We start from the raw sequence: 20,551 nt of genomic DNA on the forward strand, positions 1-20,551 counted from the left end.
CATTCTCATCTCTGTGTGAATTATTTTCAGAATTCTTTTCTGAAATGCAAGTGAAAATAAGATACTAAAGGATTGGAAATTCGATGGGAAATTCTAGATCACAGACACCTGTCTGGGTTTGCTGGCTAGAGCAATGAGACTTAAGAGCAATTAGACTTAAGAATAAGAAGAAAACAGAATGATCATGATGTTTAAAGAAAAAAGAGGGAGAAAATAATCTTTAAAACTCAGCCGACTTCCTAACTATGCTTAGACTTTACCTTGCTACTAGAAATAAAACCTCTTCCTTGCTTATCGTTTGTGCCTTATTTTCTACAGGAAAATATAATTCCTATAGAAAGGCGAGCTCAAGTATTATAATTACCTAGAAATTAACAATATGTATGTTATACTTAGAGTTCAACACATTCAAATTTACTTTTACTGAAAGATTTCAAATATTTCTCAAACTATGTTTTAGCATTAAAAATTATATGCTAGCTTTTATCATTAAAGTGCCTCTGAATCATTTTAATAACATAACAATGTTTTAAAAATCTCAGATTTCACATATAGATGTTTAAATTATTTAAATAAAGATCAAATGTACAACATACAAAACATTAATTTTATACAAGAGTACAAATTATATTATTTCATGTACAGTTTAAAATATAGTTAAAAACAACACACTTACTTTGAAAGAAACTGTACTGTAGCCCAAACACCACCATACATTAGCCCTTTAATGAGCCAAGAATCAATATTTAGGTCTGCTATAAACCCAACCAGCCAAATAACTAGGAAAGGAGTTCCTAACATTACTTTCTGCCGAAATTCCTGTATAGAAACAAAAAATTAGAAAGTTTTTGCATGTTTCTAGTAATCTCAATCTGAATCATTGTTACCTTTGTGAAGGCATGCAACAGCGGGTGAAATTCATTCATTCAAATTTGCATGCTATGTATCAGTACTATTCAAGATGCTGGTGTCTGTCTTCTGGAGACAGGCATTGAACAATTTTAAGTAACTGCTAAACTCGTGGAAAATAAGAACAGAAGTTATAGCAGTGGGTTCTATATGGTTAAATACAGAAGACAGTACTACCTGCTTAACACATAAACTGGCTAGCAAACAGTTCATGAAAAATACCACCCCTTTTTAACAGGGGCACTGATAACCAGGGAGACAAGGACAACTAGAATGACTGATAGTATAAGAATTATATTACATAAGGAAACCTGACGATGCTTGCCTGGAGTAGACATTTCAAATGATAAATAGCATATTAAAATCTTAAAATGAGATAAAGAATAAATGCAAACAATCCATAGGCTCCTAGAGTTCACTGAATGAAAAGATGTGTCTCTGGACAAAGATCAAGGCAGAGTGCTCAATACTCCAAAGGTATTTTCATTTCATTTCTGTACTGGTCTGGTTGTTAGAAAGTCCATACTTGTAAGTATAAAACCTACATAACTCCTCGTAACTTCTATCACAATTTTATCTTTATAGCAACCAAAGAAAGTCTACAGCCTCTTCCATGTAAGAGCCCTTCACAAACTTATAGCCAGTTATCAAGTCTCTGCTCAGTTACCTTAGGTCACAAAACTATGTAAGATATTCAAGGCAGGGCATGGTGGCTCATGCCTTTAATCCCAACACTTTGGGAGGCCTAAATGAGAGAATCGCTTGAGCCCAGGAGTTGTAGGGCAGCCTGGGCAACATGGCAAAAACATGTCTCTACAAAAAATACAAAAATTATCTGGGCATGGTAGCACGCACCTGTACTGTAGTCCCAGCTACTTGGGAGCCTGAGGTGGGCGGATCACCTGAGCCCAGAGAAGTCAAGGGTCAAGGCTGCCGTGAGCCTGGGCAACAAAATGAAACCCTGTCACACACACCAAAAGAAAAAAAAAAAAACCAGCTGTGGTCTAACAAAGCAGAGTATGAACACTACTTTCCTTACTGAATATTTATCTTTCTAAAAGCTAAGGTTATATTACACATTTTTAGCACCCCTTTCATTCTATCGGCTTCCACTGAAATAAGTGGGATTTTTTTTTTCATATAAATGACCATGTCTTCCCCAATTTGACTACTGTAATTCATTTTCTGAACTAAATGTGTAATTTTAACTTAGAGTAATAATTAAACATCAATTTCAGGCTTTAATTTTATGCTGTAGCAAAAAAACTAATCCAATTCTTTTTTCTAATAAGTATGAACTTTATATCAAGACATTAGAGAAGATTTACTACTCAGGAGAGAGTGTATGGGTACATAAAATGGTACTATAAAAATATAATGGTGATGCGCTGCTATGTGAGAAATCTGTTTTCTCCTATATTTTATTAGGAAAATTTTCAACTATATAGTAAATTTGAAAGAACTATATAGTGAAGTCTATCCACCACCTAGATTCAGAAGCCTCTTTTTAAATTAAACTTCTTACTTTGGAATAATTATAGATTCACACGCAGTTGTAATAAATAACACAGATAGATCCTAAATATCCTTTGTCCCCCAATGGTAACATCTAGCATATCACAGTAGCATATCACAACAATGGTAACAGTAGCATATCACAACCAGGAAACTAACCTTGATATATTCCAGATACAGAATATTTCCACTACTTAAAAGGATTCCTCATATTGCCCTTTTATAGCCAACTTCCCTCCTACTCCCAAATCCCCTCTAAAGACTAATTTAAAGATGCCCCTCCAACTTATTAAGAAGTCCGTAAATATGCCTGTCTAAAATCCTTTTACTTAAAAAAATCTAAGATATTTTTAAATTGTTTTCTAAAAAGATTGTCCCCCTTTATTTTTTTTTGGAGACAAGGTCTCACTCAGTCACCCAGGCTGGAGTGCAGTGGCATGATCTTGGCTCACTGCAGCCTCAACCTTCCGAGCTCAACAAATCCTCCTGCCTCTGCCTCCCTAGTAGCTGGGACTACAGGCGCACTACCACGCCTGGCTAAAGATTCCCTCTTTATCTGTCTACCAGCACTATTCAAAAATATTTTCCCCCTTTTGGAATGACATTTTTATTTTTAAGGGAATGACTTCTTAAAATAAAACACTATTGAGTCCTAGGTGTCACTATTTTCTTTTTTAGTTTTAAATATAAAACACAATTCATAGGCTAGCAAATCAAAACATGTTAATGACTGAAACTTTTCCAATGTGACATGGAAAAAGAGAGAACAGTCTACATAATTATAGATGCTTCATCTCACAGGTCCCCTAATCATCATAATTTTTAAATATATGATGGTTACTTTCAACCTTTAAAGATCACTCTCCCAATCATCATAGGTTTTTAAAAGTAACCTTTATAAAAATTTTAATATATTTAAAGCTACTAATGAAAAAAAAACAGGAAAGAAACTCCATTTCTGAACTGACCACAATGGTATACAAATGTTAAAATTGCACTAAACTTTTAATGAAGTTCTCTTTTTTAAAAAATCATATCCAAACACATAAACCTGATGTATAGTTTAATAATGCTATAAATAACTTTACGTATTAATGCAACATCTAAAATTTGTAAGTCATTTATGACTATATGTGTGTCGTATATATATATAAAATGAAACTTCAAAATATTCACATTCAACAAAATGAAAGCGCCAATATTGTGGGATTTTCCAAAGCAACACAAGATATTTTTATTACTAGCCTAATTATCATAAGACAGCCATTTTTCACTCTGTTGAGCAAAACTGCTCTAAATCCTAGAAAACTGAGCAACACAAAATAAATGATTTTCTATATCATATCTAATAATTAAATAGAAGAGTTAACATGGCATGCAAAAATTGTTCATTATTCTCGGCTTATAGGGCTGAAAACAGCCAAGTTTATAAACTATGAATCTAATTCTTCTAAGTAATGGACCAGTGGACTTTTCAACTGATCAAAGGAGTCCAAACTCCTATAAATAAAGGAGGCACTGCTTTCAAGGGTGCTTCTCTTTATCCTAAATTTGTCTTTTTGCCTTGGTAACAGATAGATCAATATTAACTTTAAATAATCAACACTGTCACTAGAACAGCCTAAACATGATATACAAAAGATGGTACTCAAGACTTAATGCCACTCAAGTTGTGATTACTGACAAGTTAGCAGACATCTTGACAATTATTTAGGTACATAAAGAAACTCTAAGGCAATTAGCTTCTTTTTTGTGGGAAATAAGATTGTACAGAACCTAGACCCCCTCTCTGGGGGAAAATATTCTAAGTTTTAGTATCATATTATTATAATTAGGCAACTGAGCCAACAGTCATACAATTTAAAACTGAAGGTATATGGATGATCTAAAATGAGTTTTCCATAGAAAAGTCAAGAATATAAGTTCTCTCTCTGAAAAAAGGTATACAACATACCACAAAAGAATGCAAAGCTCAAGTCAGAGCTGGAGTTTTGAGTAGTTTAAAAAGATATGTATTAGAACTAAGTTATTTCACAATTTATTATCATACTAACAAATGAGCATTCACTAGAAAAACCTTTATTTTTATCTATTACTTAACAAAGGCCAGTTGAATCAATGAACCAAAATTTACACGAGAAGCTGATGGAGATTTAAATAATTTCATATATACACATCCTTCTTAATTATTAGACAGCCCCAAAAGGTCACCAACCACGTAGGTAAGAGCCCTTGGAAACTTTGTTATTTACCTTCATTTATTCTGAGTATAATAATATCTTAAAAATTACATTGAGAAATGACAAAATTAAAGGCTGTAAATACTCATGCTAAGTTAAGTGTGCCTAAGAATCCTACTTAAAAAATTATGTATCGAAAATCTTCAGCCGGGTGCGGTGGCTCATGCCTGTATTCCCAGCACTTTGGGAGGCCGAGGTGGGAGGATCACTTGAAGTCAGGTGAAGTCACCTGAAGTCACCATGGCCAACATGGTGAAACCCCCCGTCTGTAGTAAAAAAATACAAAAATTAGCTGGGCATGGTGATGGGCACCTGTAATCCCAACTACTCAGGAGGCTGAGGCACAAGAATCACTTTAAACCGAGAGGCAGGGGTTGCAGTGAGCCAAAATCTTGCCACTGCACTCCAGCCTGGGCAACAAGAGCGAAACTCCGTCTCTCAAAAAAAAAAAAAATCTTCAGTTATGAGTTTACCTTATCAGCTTTCAGCTTTCTAAGGAAGGACGGATTGTCATATCCTTTTGCTTGCCTTGCCTCTTGTAAGTGGTTGATCATCCACACATTTTTTCTCTGTTTTGCCAAATCAAGCGCTGATTCGCCCTGATAATATAAATAGAAGAAATTCCTATTAAAAGTTTAAAAGCAGGCTATCTTAGTTACCTTTAAAGAACTTCTATAAAAATTAATTTACTGCCCTATTAACGTTGTTTTGACATTGTGTAAATTACTAAAAATACCTGCATCATTATATATTTCTTATTATGCTTTCCCAAAGAATAATCACAAAATGTATTTTCTCGTCATATTCTGTAGATTTTTTTTGCCTGCATTTTGACGTATTAGAGAGCAAATCAAAAAGTAGGTATTTTAGTACCTGCTGGATCAGAGGCTATCACTAAGTTTATCAGTTATTTCATATTCTTTAAAAATTTCATTAGTAATAATTATTGCTACAAAACACCTTGCTATATTATCAAGTTGCCAGAAATATCTCAGTTTTATTTCAACAATGATAAGAGTCTTCAGAAGAGAATAGGAAAGAAAAGGAAAAGTCAGTCTCTACTTCTACCACTATTGTACTGGCATGCTTGATTTATATTCGTTCACCCATCCACAAGTTTCCAAAGTAAATGAGAAATTATTTAAAAAAATAGCAAATTCAAGTTATGAATTTGTATCTCCCTCTAACCCTAAGAAACAGAATGCCAGGGAATTTACATGATAGGAATAAAATGTATCAAAGTAAGAAACAAATAAGTATTCCCAATTTTAGGTCTATGCTTCTTTTTGCCTTAACTAATTTAAAATTTAAAATCTTATTTCTCCTTTTGCAAATTAGTCAGACACCTACATTTCCATTCTATTTAATGTGTTCCACTATTTAACTACTTCTTCAAATAAAAAAGCAAAACTTTAAATGCTTACCAAAGTTTCAAGAATGTAAAGATGAATATTCAAAATTACTTTTAAAAAGTAAAAAACACTGAAATTTTATTTCCAAAAACAAGGTCAAAAAGAATAAAGCAATAAAGAGCCTGGGGGTGCCTTATTTATGAGGGATGATTACTTATTAAGTATAGAGTTTATTTAATATTATAAAATAAAAATAAACAAAATAAAACACACCACTGCCACCAACAGCAACAACTATTACAAAACAACAATAACAACAAAAAGCCCAACCAATCCTTTAAAGATCAATGGTATTTAATAAGAAATGGGCTAATCTAGGAGTCTTCCACAAATAGGGATATTTACTTTAAAATAGTGCCTTACCTATTCCAAAATTCCATCACCTAAGTTGTCAGAACCAGCTAATTAATCCAAACTATAAAGATTACCTGAATAAAAGCAATCCCTTGGGTAACAACTCCCCGGGAATATCCTGCAGTTGCCTCGGTCCAGCTGAGCATCCCTTCCACTAGAGGGCCATGTGACACCTAAGGATTGCCTAGACAAAAAGATTGAGGGAGCTTTAAAATATCTTTCAACTACTCCTCTAGTCATCTAACTATTTTTGTATAGTTCTTTTATTCAGCTGGTAAAATAAACACTCAATTCATTTAAAGAAGTATATTAAAACCAGGGTTCTGAGTTAAGTCTATATTTATTTGATCACTCCATGTCTCAGCCAAAATAATAAATAATACTAACAATAGCAACAACAGCAAGAATCTACATGGAGTAATTATAGACTATGTAACTGTTAATAAAAGAAATCATTCAAAGGTTTTGGTCAGATAAACATTATGGTTGGGGGTAAGATCACTCAACATTTCACCTACGTAAGGTTGAATTTCATTGTCAAAGTTTAAAACAATTTTTCTTTGGAGACCATTTAGGTCAGGTATTTAAGAGGTAATACAAAACTATTTTCTAAGAACAGTTTCTTACCTAATTTCAAGAGGTCTTTCGATACATTAATGAACACAGCTCAGTAATTTTATATTCTGTATAAGCTAAAAACTATGTCCTTTGATAATTTTAGAAAGAAAAGATTATAACTGCTTGGGCAGCACTCAGAGATTAACTGTTCCTTCCAAACTCAATTCATCTAAATTTATCAGTATAACCAAAAACATATGCTAAGGATTATTATTTTTTTAATCACAAATGAGATACTACCACAAAAGGGCTTACTGGGTAGGCCATAATTGTGTTTTGTTTTTTATTCTTAGTATTCCAAATCATTTGTTTCCCCTGTTGTTGCTTTACAAGAACAGATTTAAATCTATTTCATGTAGCTATTATCTAGGGGCTTGGTTCTTAAATTCTTCTGAGTCTTTTCTGATGACAGCCACTTTTCTTCTTCCCAGAAAAATGCTGATACAAGTAACTTTTTTTCAACAATTTCAGGGGTCCGTGGACCCACACCTCCTGCAACCAGTCTACTGGGGGGACTCCAGATAAAAAAACCTAGGGTATACAGCTATTCCTGATCCTTCTAAAGATGAAAACAGCAATTTTAAAGTTACCTATCATTTAGTATAGTCTTTTTTTTTTTTTTTTTTTTTTTTAAGACGGAGTTTCACTCTTGTTGCCCAGGCTGGAGTGCAATGGCACGATCTTGGTTTACCGCAACCTCCACCTCTCAGGTTCAAGCAACTCTCCTGCCTCAGCCTCTCGAGTAGCTGGGATTACAGACATGCACCACCACGCCCAGCTAATTTTGTATTTTTAGTAAAGATGGGGTTTCTCCATGTTCAGGCTGGTCTCAAACTCCTGACCTCAGGTGATCTGCCCGCCTCGGCCTCCCAAAGTGCTGGGATTACAGGCGTGAGCCACAGTGCCCGGCCTCATTTAGTATAAATTGTCTTTAAAGTAAGTTCTATCTTGTTTTGATAAAGGAACATTTGTTTATACATGAAAAGAACTGAGTAACTAATATGTGAAGGTAAATCTCTAGTTAATATAAAGAAAGATTTCTAAGAAACTTAATCATATATAGAAAATAGGTATTTTAGGGAAAGGGGATCTTATAGAATTATTATAACACAAAGCATAATTTTTCATATTCTTTGAAAAATATAACTTTTTATAGCTATTAAAGCCATAGCCAGATTTGCAGGCTGCATCTTATTGTTATAATCCATTATATCAACAAGATTCTTTCTTAAAAATGGAAAAAGTATAGGTATAAATAAATTTGGTTAGATTCCTGGACAAATATTCTAGGTATTTTTTTAAATAAATGTTTCCTTTTCAAAATTGGCAGCAATTTAAGTTTACTTAATTAGCTTAATAGTTCACACGGCTAAGACACCACTTCAAATTAAATATTACCAAACAGAACCAATTCCTATCACCTTCACCCCAAAAAGTACTTCTCCTTCAGTCTTCACAATCTCAACATATGATATCACAAGATGCTCAGTTACCCAAAACAAAACCTAAGTCATCAATGGTGGTTTCTTTTATCCTCATACCTAATCTACTTTCTTATTTCTACTTTAAAATATCCTCTCCAAATCCAGTCATTTCTCTCTACCTCTACTCCTCTGATCCTAGGCTAAGCTAACATTATCACTTGTCTGATTTATGGCAACAGCCTAACTGATCTCCATCTTTTCCATTTTCTTAACTCTTCAATGCATTCTCCATACATCAACCAAAGTAATGTTTAAAAAATATTTAAAACAAAAAGCAGATCATATAATCAGCCTACATAAATCCTTTCAGCTGTTTCCCATGACTGAGAATACAATTAAAGCTCTTTATTATCGCACTGCATGATACAGCACCTGCCTTTCTCAAGTGACTTCACCATCTTGCTCACTGTACTCTGGCCACACTGTCCTTATTTCTGCACCTCAAATATGGCAATCTTACTCCTGTTTAGGACCTTGCACTTGCATGTTCCTCTACATGGAAAGTTTTTTCCCACGTAGCTCTGTATAACTGATCCCTTCTCATTACATAATTCTGAAAGCAAATGTCATCTCCTCAGAGGCATTCCCAAATCACTCTCACCAGATGTGGTCCTTCCATCCCAGTCATTCTATCACATTTGCCTTTTATTGTTATTCACTTACTGGCTGTTTCCTCAATAGAATATACATTCTGAAAGAATAGGGACCTTATCTGTCTTGAACAATGTGACTGCCCACCACCCACCATTGAACAAGAATTTGCTGAATGAATAAATACATGGTTTCTATTAGAAGGTGATAAGACTTAAGAATGTTGGGAATGCCTCTGAGGCAGATCCCCATTTTTAAAAAAAGGCATTTGATACTCATTTCATCTTTTTAATTACATACAAAGTGCATTTTAAAACAAAAATCTACTTTGTCACCAGTGTAGATATAGGTAATTTTTCCCCTGAAAGTAGAAATGCTCCCTGAGCAAATACAATAATTCCTTAGACTTTATTTTCTTTAGAAGTACCATCACTCCAGAAGCTACCAGGGAATTACATGAAAAAAATTTTTTGTCAATAGCCAACCTCGATTACATGTGACAGATAAAGTTAAACCATTAATAAAAAGAAAATAACTAGAAAAAAAAAATGAATTTAAAAGCTCTAAGGCACAATAATTAGCTCAATTATAGACAATGTAATGTAGACTCTGGAAAGTATTCGCATGAACTACAATAACAGTTAAGGAAGCTACATTCTATTTCATTGTTTCTTGGTACCAAATAACTCTTGTGCCTGAACCTATAAAACATTAAAAATACAAAGTTCAAAATCATTTAAATAATTTTAAATATCTCTACTCTTATCATTAACTTTCTGTTGAAATTTGCTGTAGATTTTCCTTTTACTAAGAGTAATTTAAAAGTTTATGCAATGGCTAATGAGAAGTACAAGTCTTCATTATTTACTTGAAAAGACATTGAATTTAAAAACATACCTCAAATCCCAATGACTGTGACTGAATTTAACCTAATTTTATATGAACAGAAAATATACTTTTAAAAGCTCTAAAAATATACACTACTAGTTTCAAACTCCAGAATTGTGTAGTCATCTTACTGTCATAATTCTTTGGTATTACTATAATTTCAGTATACTGATATGGCTATAGGCAGAAGGTCTACAGAGTCTTACTACTTGTCAAACTAAAATTAATCCTGTTTTTTCAATAATACTAAGTATCTTTAAATGTATTCCTTGTGCCTCATCACCTTAGGAATGGCTGTCTGGTAGCAAAGATAAAAAAAGTAGTAACACTCTTAATTCAGATAATAAAACATGAGGTAATCTCACATAATTTTCTTTTAAGTATATTGATCAGGTTTAGTCAAACTTCTCTTTTCTTAACCTTCAGACCTGGGGTCAGCTAATTTACTCATTCCAGTGTTATAAACTTTTAAGAGCATCCTATTTAAAAACATTTAAAAAGCAAACATTTCTCTCTGTAATTTCTGAAGTGGCAGAGGTATCCTAGCAGTCATGAAAACTACTTTAGGTAAAACTCAAGACTACATAAATCTTCATTTACTCAGTCAATAAACACCTAGAGTGCCCATCGCATATCAGGCACTACGATATGCTGACTTTCTTCTTTCCCTATGTTTAGTGGCAGATACAGAACTGTTCTGATCACTTCTGTTAGGGACAAGAAGACTTGTAATTTTTTTAGAAGAAAGAAAAATATATATGATTTTATCAATATCTTATGGTTTCCAATATTAATTTACTTTTAACTAAATGTTTGTAATTAGACTATTTCTAAAAATTGATAAGCTTAACAAATTATGCTCCATAAAACTAGCCTAAGTTATATTATTTTAGTAGTTTATCCTTCTCCTCTTAAAGTAACTGAATCAAAGAAGAACAAACTATTCACTGGAACATAAACAACAACCTGATCCAGCAGGAGATAACCTACTTTTTGATTGGTCATTTCAGATTAGTATGTGTCTTGAACCCCCTTCATATTTAATTAGCACGTATCTCTTAGAAATTTAAGAAACATAACTCAGAAAATACTATAAATTATAGCCAAAATTAAAGAACATTTGTCAATGGGTATAGTTACATATGAATGCATATTATTAAAAGATGTTTAAAGTAATTTCACAGAACGAGTTCGTTGCTGAAAGACATGGTGGATCCTGAGGCTTTAAAAATCAAAAGAACCAAAATTTGAGACTAGCAATAGAATCTTATTGCATGTATTAATAAAATGTTTACTGATTTCTAAATGTTCAGAATGCAAATGTTAATTGTGCTTGGCTCTTAAATAATATTGTAACTTTTCCTGGATTAGTCCACCATGGTGGGGTGGGGGTCCTCCTATAAACACCATAAAGGCATTTATCAAACTTAAATCTCTTGATCTTTAAAAAAATAAGACGATAAAATAACCAAGTCAAATAATTATTAAAATGTATTATGCATAATGTGTAAATGCATAAAATGTATTATGCATAACTGTAAACCTGTATTGAAGAAGTTTCTTTCAACTCTGACAGTCTATGAAAAACTTGTTTTATTACAGAATTCATATATTAGTAGCCACATTTCATACAGTATTATCAATATAGAATATTTTTACCTTGATATTCTGGGCATCAACATTAGCTCCAGCTTCCAGAAGAAGGCTAATGACTGTGGTATTCCCTGCTAGCACTGCCCAATGCAGAGCAGTGTTTTTGTGATACTTGTCACCAAGGTTAACTGAAACATTGAATGTTAAAAGCAATCTAGTTGGATCCACACTGAAAAGGAAAAAAAAAAACAAACAAACAACAACAACAACCCTAATTTCAATTATAGAAATCATTACAAATACTAAACTGACTATGCTTACAGTAGCATTCCATTTTGGAATACTTCTAACCTATTCAACAACTTTAAAATCAATAATGAGACAGTATTCTAATATGAAGTATTGAGTATGTATGACACATATAAAGTAATATATTAATAGTTTCAGGGGATAAGCAGCTTGGTCCTGATATTTTCTATTTTTGACCTAGAAATGGATGTCATTAATACTTACACAATTAAAGAATAACTTTTTTTTTTTTTGAGATGGAGTCTCGCTCTGTCGCCCAGGCTGGAGTGCAGTGGCGCGAGCTCGGCTCACTACAAGCTCCACCTCCCGGGTTCACGCCATTCTCCTGCCTCAGCCTCCCGAGTAGCTGGGACTACAGGTGCCTGCCACCGCGTCCGGCTAATTTTTTGTATTTTTAGTAGAGACGGGGTTTCACTGTGTTAGCCAGGATGGTCTCAATCTCCTGACCTCATGATCCGCCCGTCTCGGCCTCCCAAAGTGCTGGGATTACAGGCGTGAGCCACCGCGCGCAGCAAGAATAACATTTTTTAAAATTTAAATTTGGAGTCTTCCAAAAGTGATCTAAGACAACTTACTAATTAATACATTAAATTTGTCAATATGTAAATCACATGAAAAAATTAATTACTTTTTAAAAAAAGATAACTTCTTTTCTTAGACATTGTTAAAAGAGAAATAGATTAAGGAAGCTGGGAGAGATAGCATGGAGACACCAAAACATCCAAAATGGTAACTTATATATACTATATAGTCATAATAAAAACTGTAAATATTAGTGAGTATAGTATTAACTGCTTTTTCCTCTCTCTTACTTCACATTGTATTATGCTGAAATGGCCTAAATAAGTTTTTTATAGTCATTACATACCTATGTGTTCTATATGCTGCCCACATTAAAGGCGTCATTCCATTCTGATCCATCATATCTACATCCTGATAAAGTAAAAAGAAAAAAAAAGTCAGACAGTTAAATTACAAGTTCCAAAGCCAAATTTGCTTGGAAAAATCTGATCTATATATAATAGGAGGAGCAAATATAATACTACTCAAATCAAGGATAATGTATGAAACTTCCTCTTTCTTAACTTTAAAACTCTTATCACTATATACTCTAGTGAACATATATCATGCTTTTACAGTATTCCCTTTTAAGATGTTTTAATCAGCCTTTCAATGTTTCACATTTAAAATTCTTAACCTATTCTGATCTTTCAACCACAAAGAATAGGTTAAGTGATTAAGTTTCTGAAAAACTTGTTTATACTAATGCATAAAAGAGAACGACAAAACTGTTTATTCATAGGCATTCCAAAACAAAAAATAAAAAGAACTGACATTTTAATATACTCAGTTTTTATGGTTACACATGTACCTTTTTAGAGTTAAATGATTCTGCAGTTTGTGTGGAAAAAGCAACACACTAAAGCAATCCCCCTGCCTTACTTCCCACCATTTTCACCACGTTTTGGCTCATTATTTTGATATTTACCTCCGTATCTTTATGTAAGATGTTTGAATTGCTACTTCTTGATTTTTCAGTTTCAGGCATTACTTTGAAATTCCTTGGTATAAAAAATGTGAATTTTTCTCTGTCCTCTCTGCTACATCACAAATACGCGCCTTTCCTATTCTTTCCTCTCAAGAGATCTATTGTAATTCTAGTTAATATAAACATTTAATACTTGATATGTATTATTATAAATATGCATAAATACTATTCCCAGCCAAACCATGTAATAAACCACTATTTTTCCTCTTCTACTCAATTTTTTGCTTTCCCTGGCACCATCTTTTCCCCACTCTTACTTAGTTTTTAGCAAATTATAACTAAAACTTCCACCTATTAAGCCAAAACTCTTTCCTAGTTATCTAATTCCCCTTGTGCAAGACTTTCTGATGTATCACGGACTCATCAGTTTCAGTGCTCTGAAACTACCTTTCCTAACCCACTCCATTCTGAACTGATTATCCTCTATGCCTGAAACATCTGTCTCACTAACCTGGAGTACTTTGAAAATAAAAATCATCTCAAACCCATCTTTGTATTCTCAGTGCCCAGCAGAGTAGATGATCAAAAACCATTTATTAAAGGAAAAGACATGCTTATCTATCTACTTTTCTAGGCTTGGCTTTAGAATAAGACACGGTTTTGACTTCCTAGCTCCATCATATAATTGCTATGAGATTGTAGGCTAAATTACTTTAATTCTTAGTCTTAGCTTCCTCATTAAAAAATGTGAAATACAAATAACTTCATAAGACTTCTGTGAAGATTAAATAATGTGTGCAAAGCATCTAGTCAACAGCCGAGAACATAATGGATATTCAATAAATATTAAGTTTCTTCTTCTTCCCTACCCCATCTCCCATTCCTGAATTACATTAAGCAAGCAGTTCTAATCCAAGTTGTGTTACCTAATTCACTAATCAGTGGAGAGAGGAGAGAGTTACAGTAAGCACACTGTAAAACACTATCTCTATGCAGCAGTTCTCTGTGAGCCACTGTTAGCAATAGGAATATGTCTCAAATGTGAACATTATCCAAGCATATTGAAGAAAAAAAATCTGAGAACCACTACATTAGATAAGTATAGCATTTCCTTGGATGTCATTAACTTAGTCACTCACCATGCATACTGTAATAGAATGTTATGCCTTATCCATTACAAATCCATTTCTGGATTTACTTTAATAGTGTTGTCAGGAATATCTTCTGCAACCTCACTCAACATTTCCAATACGCAAGTTCATTTTTTAAAATAATCCTGTGACTTAAAAAAATATGTTTTCTGAAGAAACAACAAACTTCCTTATTTCTTATATGAGAAGTAACTATTGTGACTTCTTTTACTCCTAATTTCCGTAGGACCTCAACCAAATTTCAGGTCTAATTAAAGCAAGCATGTAAATTCTTATGTTTAAGTTTCTTCTTCTTCGTTGTGTTTTCATACCCTTTTTAAAAAATGATAGTATTAAAAATATCAATAAATAAAAAATGTAAAATCATGGCACATCTCTAGAGTACTAAAAGAAAAATGAAATTCAACCTTTTCTCTCTTTGGGTCGGGATTTAAAACTTGGTACTTCTTTTCCAAGTTCAGCCTGGACGTATGGGTATTCTCTATTAGGAAGAATTAACAAGCCCAGATCAAAAGCTTATGGGAATTCCATGATCAACAGGGCTCCATAACTTAGCATTTTCCCCTTTTTCTCCTGAAAATCATCCAAAAGAATTGGTAGTGAGCACTAAATATATTTAACAATATAACTAAAACAAAACAATTGTGAAGAATAGAATGACAAAACTGAATGGAAATGTTATATATCCTAACAATGTAAAATTGATATAATTAACAACAAAATGGGAAAATGGAAAAAGGTTGAAATGAAAATATGCTGAGAGCCTCATCTATAGTAGCCATGAATCAAAGAAAATTATTATCTAAAGCTGAAAAATCAAGTAGTAAAAATGTAGTAAAAATTTATCAGAACATAGTTAACATTAAGAAAAACAATATTATTGACTGAAGTCAGGAAAAGGGAAGAAGAAATAAAAATATGCTAATTTTAGTACTGCTTATAATTAGGAACTGTGTAATCAGAACTAATAAAATTTGAGCAACCATCTGACTGGAGAGAGAGAGAGAGAAACTGTGTGACTATCTGAGGAAAGAATATACCAGCAGAAGAAACAGCAACCAAAAGGCCCTAGACAACAGCATGTCAAGAGTTGCTGAAAAAGTAGCAAAAAAACCTAGTGCAGTTAAAGCAGAGTGATGATGGGGAGATGGCAGAAGTGGAGCTCAAAGGTATCCAGGGGTTAAACGGCACAGTGCTCTAGCACAGAGAAAAACTTTGGGCCCTCACAGTATGATGCAATGCATATTGGAAGAGTGTCTTTTACAATATATTAGTGTATACATGTTGAATATCCTTTATCTAAAATGCTTGGAACCAGAAGTGTTTGAATATGTTTTTTTTCATATGTTGAAATATTTGCATATATGTAATAAAATCTTGAGAATGGGACCAAAATCTAAATGTGAAATTCATTCATCTTTCAAATACACCTTATACACACAGCCTGAAGGCAATTTTATTCAATATTTTAAATAATTTTGTATATGAAAAAAAGTGTGTGTACAATGAACTATTGGAAAGCAAAGGTGTCAGGGGTAGAATTTTCCACTTGTGGCATCATGTTGACACTCAAAACGTTTTGGATTTCGGAGCATTCCGGATTTTCAGATTACAGATGCTTAATCTGTACATGGAATAAAATCTCTGAAAATATATACTACATTATTAAAGGAAGTAAACTCAGTCAAAGAGATGGCCAAGGGGAGAGGTGAGATTTCATTTTCTAAGTCATATTCTATTATGTCTGAATATTTCATAATAATCATGTATTATCTTTGTATGCAGAAAAAAAATTTACTCATGGAAAAAAAAAAACTATTCCTCAGACATTTATCATCATCATTATCATCATCATGCACTTTTTGTACCAAAAGCTCTGACAGGTAGAAATCCTGCCCTTTGAAAATTTTATAGCCTATATACTATACTAGAGGTTAAAAAGATTAATGAAATAATCCAAACTCCAAAATCAATAAGTTAAAAAAAAGACCATGAAGACTCAAAAATGTACACCACCTTTCTTGCCCAGTTAAAAACTGAAAGGAAAAAAGTGAATGTGTATTGTAGATTTATTCTGCAATATGGAAGGCCACTAAAGACCCTGTGATATGCTATAGCACCATTTATTGCTTCAACCTTTGTTCTAGAAAAAACTGCAGAATAACAAGAATAATGTCCTATAGCAGTTGCTCTCCAGATGACCCCCCATAAACCTGGCCTCTTGGTATTCACACCCTTGTGTGGTCCCTTCTCACCATGATTATGGCCCTTGTTAACTCACTTTAACTGATAGAATGGAAAGAAAAACGTTGCTGTGTCAGTTCAAGACCTAAGACTTAAAAAGGCAAAACAGCTTCTACTTTTGTTCTTTTAAGAGCTCTAAGCCAATATGTAAGAAGTCTAGTTCTCCTGCTGGAAAGACCACATGGACTGGTATTGAAAAGTAGAAGTTCTGACACTATGTAGAGAAAGAAAGAGGCCTTGCTGCCCCAGCCTCCCAGTTAAGCAGTTTGTAGCCATTCCTACCAAGTCACAAGATATGTGAGCCAATCTTCCAGCTCAGTCAAGCCCCCAGACAACTGCAACCATCAGCCAAGAAGAAAAACCATCCAGCCAAGCCCACAAAATTGTGAGACATATTAATTGGTTGGTATTGTTCTTAAGCCATTAGATTTTGGCAGTAGTTTTTTAACACAGTAATAGACAATAACCCCCACTCCCCTTCCAGCAATTAACTTAATCAGTCTATGCCTCTTTTCCCAAACTACAATGCACAATACAACTGCCACTGCTTGAGATTGCCAACAACAAATACTGTAAAACCTTCATTAAAAGAAATAGTATTCAAATTCTAAATCCGCATAGAATTTTAAATTAACAATAAATACATGTTGATAGCAACAAATTAAATACATATATCTCAAGTTATTCTTGTGATGAGATCCTTACTTATAAAACTGATGTTCAAATATAACCAGAAAAAAACACATGGAAGAAAAACTGGGTGACATTACTTTTAACAAAATACATTTATTACAAAAACATGATTATATAAACTGGTAATATTTAATGTGATTATGGTCACTGCACACTCAAGAAAAATCAGGAACAACCACTTAAAATATGATGTTTTTCTGACAAGTAAGAAGCAGCATCATCTTATACAACAGAAACTGATCTTAAATGCATCCCTCTCAAGAGATATTTAATATAGAAAATAACCAATAAATAAGTTCAAAAAAGTTTAGATGAATTCAGATGATATATTCAAAATACATAAAGAGAAAATAGATACTTATATTTTCTCTCTTAATTTCTGAGCTTTATCTCCATTACTCTTAGAAATAAAAAACCCAACTTAATCATTATCTGGTTCATGATTTTCATGCTGGCTTTTATGTTAGGTACATTAAATATCTCCATATTAAACTCGCTATATTTATGTTCTTCATCCATCAGAAAATGCTATCTAAATATCAACGGCTTGTTACACATGCAACACCAATAATATTAGGCATTTAAACTATGAAGAACATCTGATTAAAATCCACACCACTGAGATTTTTTTTACCTGTCCTTTTGCTATGAGATAAGCAACAATTGAGGTATGTCCGAACTGAGCAGCCAGATGAATACAGCTACATCCTTCTCCATCAATTAATGAAGGATCTGCACCATATTTCATTAGTTGCACAACCATGGATAGATGGCCTTGTCTAAAACATAAAAGAATAAACACTTAGATATATAAAGTTATTTCAAACAGGATCCTCTGGAAAGAGCTTTTTTAAGTAAGGTATGGTGGGAAGATTACATATGTATTTTGAAAAGTTATTTTAAAATAGATACATATCAAAACACATTTAGGATTTTATGGTTCTTAAAAGTCTTAACTAAATTAACAGTCTGAAAATCTATGGAGGTACTCATAACTTATTTAAATATATACTAATTACTATATTCTATTATGTCCATTCTAATATTATCTCAATCATCCCAAGAAATGAGCTAATTCTTTCATTGTAAATATATATAGGCTGCAAAAATATCACGTTTAGAAATCCAAAGTTTAATCCAATCTTATAACTAACTGAATTAATATCAGCATGGCCACGGAAACTTTGGACAATAAACTTTTGCTTCTTTACAGGTAGTATTTCACAATAAAACATCAGCATATTTATGATATTAACTAACGGCATAATAAGCTCTTCTATTCATTTTAGTATATCATTTTTTTAAAGTTGTTTATTTGTATACTAATAAAGAAACCAAAGGAAAAAAATCCAGAAGCAAATTTAAACCTTGTGGCCCAGTGTAATGGAGTTGAATTCAGGTCCCCTCCAAGTTGATCCACAATAGCACCTTTCGAAATATAGTATCTATAAGACAAAATTTATAATAATTTAAATAACTTTCATTTTCAATTTTAAGAAATTATGTGAAAAATATATAAATACATGTTTTCCATTTCAGATCTCATGCTAGTTTGAACCTTTGAAAATAAATAATCTTTTGTGGTTGTTTAAAAAACATATTTAGCAGAATTTTATATCAAATACCTCTTTTTTTGTTCTAGAATAAGGAAAAGAAAAATAATTATTAAGTTACAAAAAAAAAGAATAAAAATGCCAAAACAATCATGGAAAAAAGAAGGCACTCAAAGAACTACAAAGATTTGAATACTAGCATATAGAAACTTGAAATTAGAATAGCTGCAGAATAGGCAAGACATGGTCTACCTTGGGTAGCTCAGCTTTTTAAGCCTTACTTTCCTTAAGATTACTGTAGATTAAATCAAATAATATACACATAACATAAAGGTTCTTTACTATGCCTTGTTATTTCTTGTGTCTTTAAAGCCATGTTGCTTGAAAAGGAAATAGCAACTTTAATATTAGATTAGTAAGCTTAATATTAAGAGAAAGATAGCATCTCACTATGTTGCCCAGGCAGGTCTCAAACTCCTGGACTTGAACAATCCTCCTACTTTGGACTCCCAAAGTGCTGGGATTACAGGAGTGAGCGGTCACACCCTGCTGTCATTAACATCTTGATAACTTCTGAAGTGAACAAGATCTAGCTGTTCATTACAATGCTTTCTTTGGGAATAATTAATGCAGTAAATCCTGAATATAAATGATTCTAAGGCATATGATATCAAATACTTGACATATGTATACTCTTAAACTGTTCTAAGTGATTATTGCTCTAGATCGGTAATGCATTTACTCTTAATGTACATAGCTTTTAACCTGTGATTATTCATGCCTATGTGTTTAATTCAGAAATTTGTGGCTGCAAATAAGTATTTGTTTAAACTGGTGCTTTTAAAGAATTATGCAATGAAGGGCCCAGTTCCACTCTATCATGCAAAATGGTTCAAAGTAACCTAACAAAGTATTTCCAGAATATTGAACTATTAATAACGTAAACATTTAATTATTCCTAAATCAATTTTTAAGATACCTGGTAAACATTATATAATGCTGAAAATGTTCTTTGAGAATGGGTAGGCTAGAACCCAAAGAGAAGTAAAGCTCAGCCAAAATAACCACTCTCATAGGAAATGATATTTTATTAAAAATCGTTAACTAGAATTTTTCTAAAGCAATTTCATCCCCTTCTCTATAGTCAACTGTTCCTGAGATTCATTTTTACTGACATATGGCAGAATTTAAATCATCATTAGGTCTATGTCAATGAGCAATTTCCAAACTGATTCTAAAGCACAACTTTTTTTTCTTCACAAGGAGAGGGAACTTTTCTGCATCCTAAGAAAGAATAACTTCTATTACTTTTCATTGTAAATTTCTCAGTATTATATTTTTATAACATGTTATTTCGTGTAGCTATAAGACCTTAGCTCAAAACTACAAACTTCTGAGATTGCACGACCCTTAATTTTAATCTTCAGCCTCTTTGCTCAGTATATTGTTAAGAAGGTTTTATCAAACAATGTTCTGGCAGGTATTAATGATCCTAGGTTTTCAGAGGG

The 20,551-nt window shown here is 32.8% G+C and overlaps 1 protein-coding gene across 2 annotated transcripts in view; it reads right to left on the reverse strand.

Annotated features, from left to right (window-relative positions):
- The window catches only part of ZDHHC17 (zinc finger DHHC-type containing 17), a 91,416-nt gene that overhangs the window by 25,938 nt on the left and 44,927 nt on the right, over window positions 1-20,551 (reverse strand). For both annotated transcript variants that reach the window (XM_003259574.4, XM_030819935.1), the window contains 6 exons: window positions 18,858-18,935; window positions 18,125-18,269; window positions 12,782-12,846; window positions 11,671-11,833; window positions 5,138-5,263; window positions 677-819 (listed from right to left, as the gene is read on the reverse strand). In XM_003259574.4, the coding sequence (XP_003259622.1) occupies window positions 677-819; window positions 5,138-5,263; window positions 11,671-11,833; window positions 12,782-12,846; window positions 18,125-18,269; window positions 18,858-18,935 (720 nt within the window). The remainder of the gene's footprint in view (window positions 1-676; window positions 820-5,137; window positions 5,264-11,670; window positions 11,834-12,781; window positions 12,847-18,124; window positions 18,270-18,857; window positions 18,936-20,551) is intronic.

The sequence above is a fragment of the Nomascus leucogenys genome, chromosome 10 (genome assembly GCF_006542625.1).
Source record: "Nomascus leucogenys isolate Asia chromosome 10, Asia_NLE_v1, whole genome shotgun sequence".
In the NCBI taxonomy this organism is placed as follows: domain Eukaryota; kingdom Metazoa; phylum Chordata; class Mammalia; order Primates; family Hylobatidae; genus Nomascus; species Nomascus leucogenys.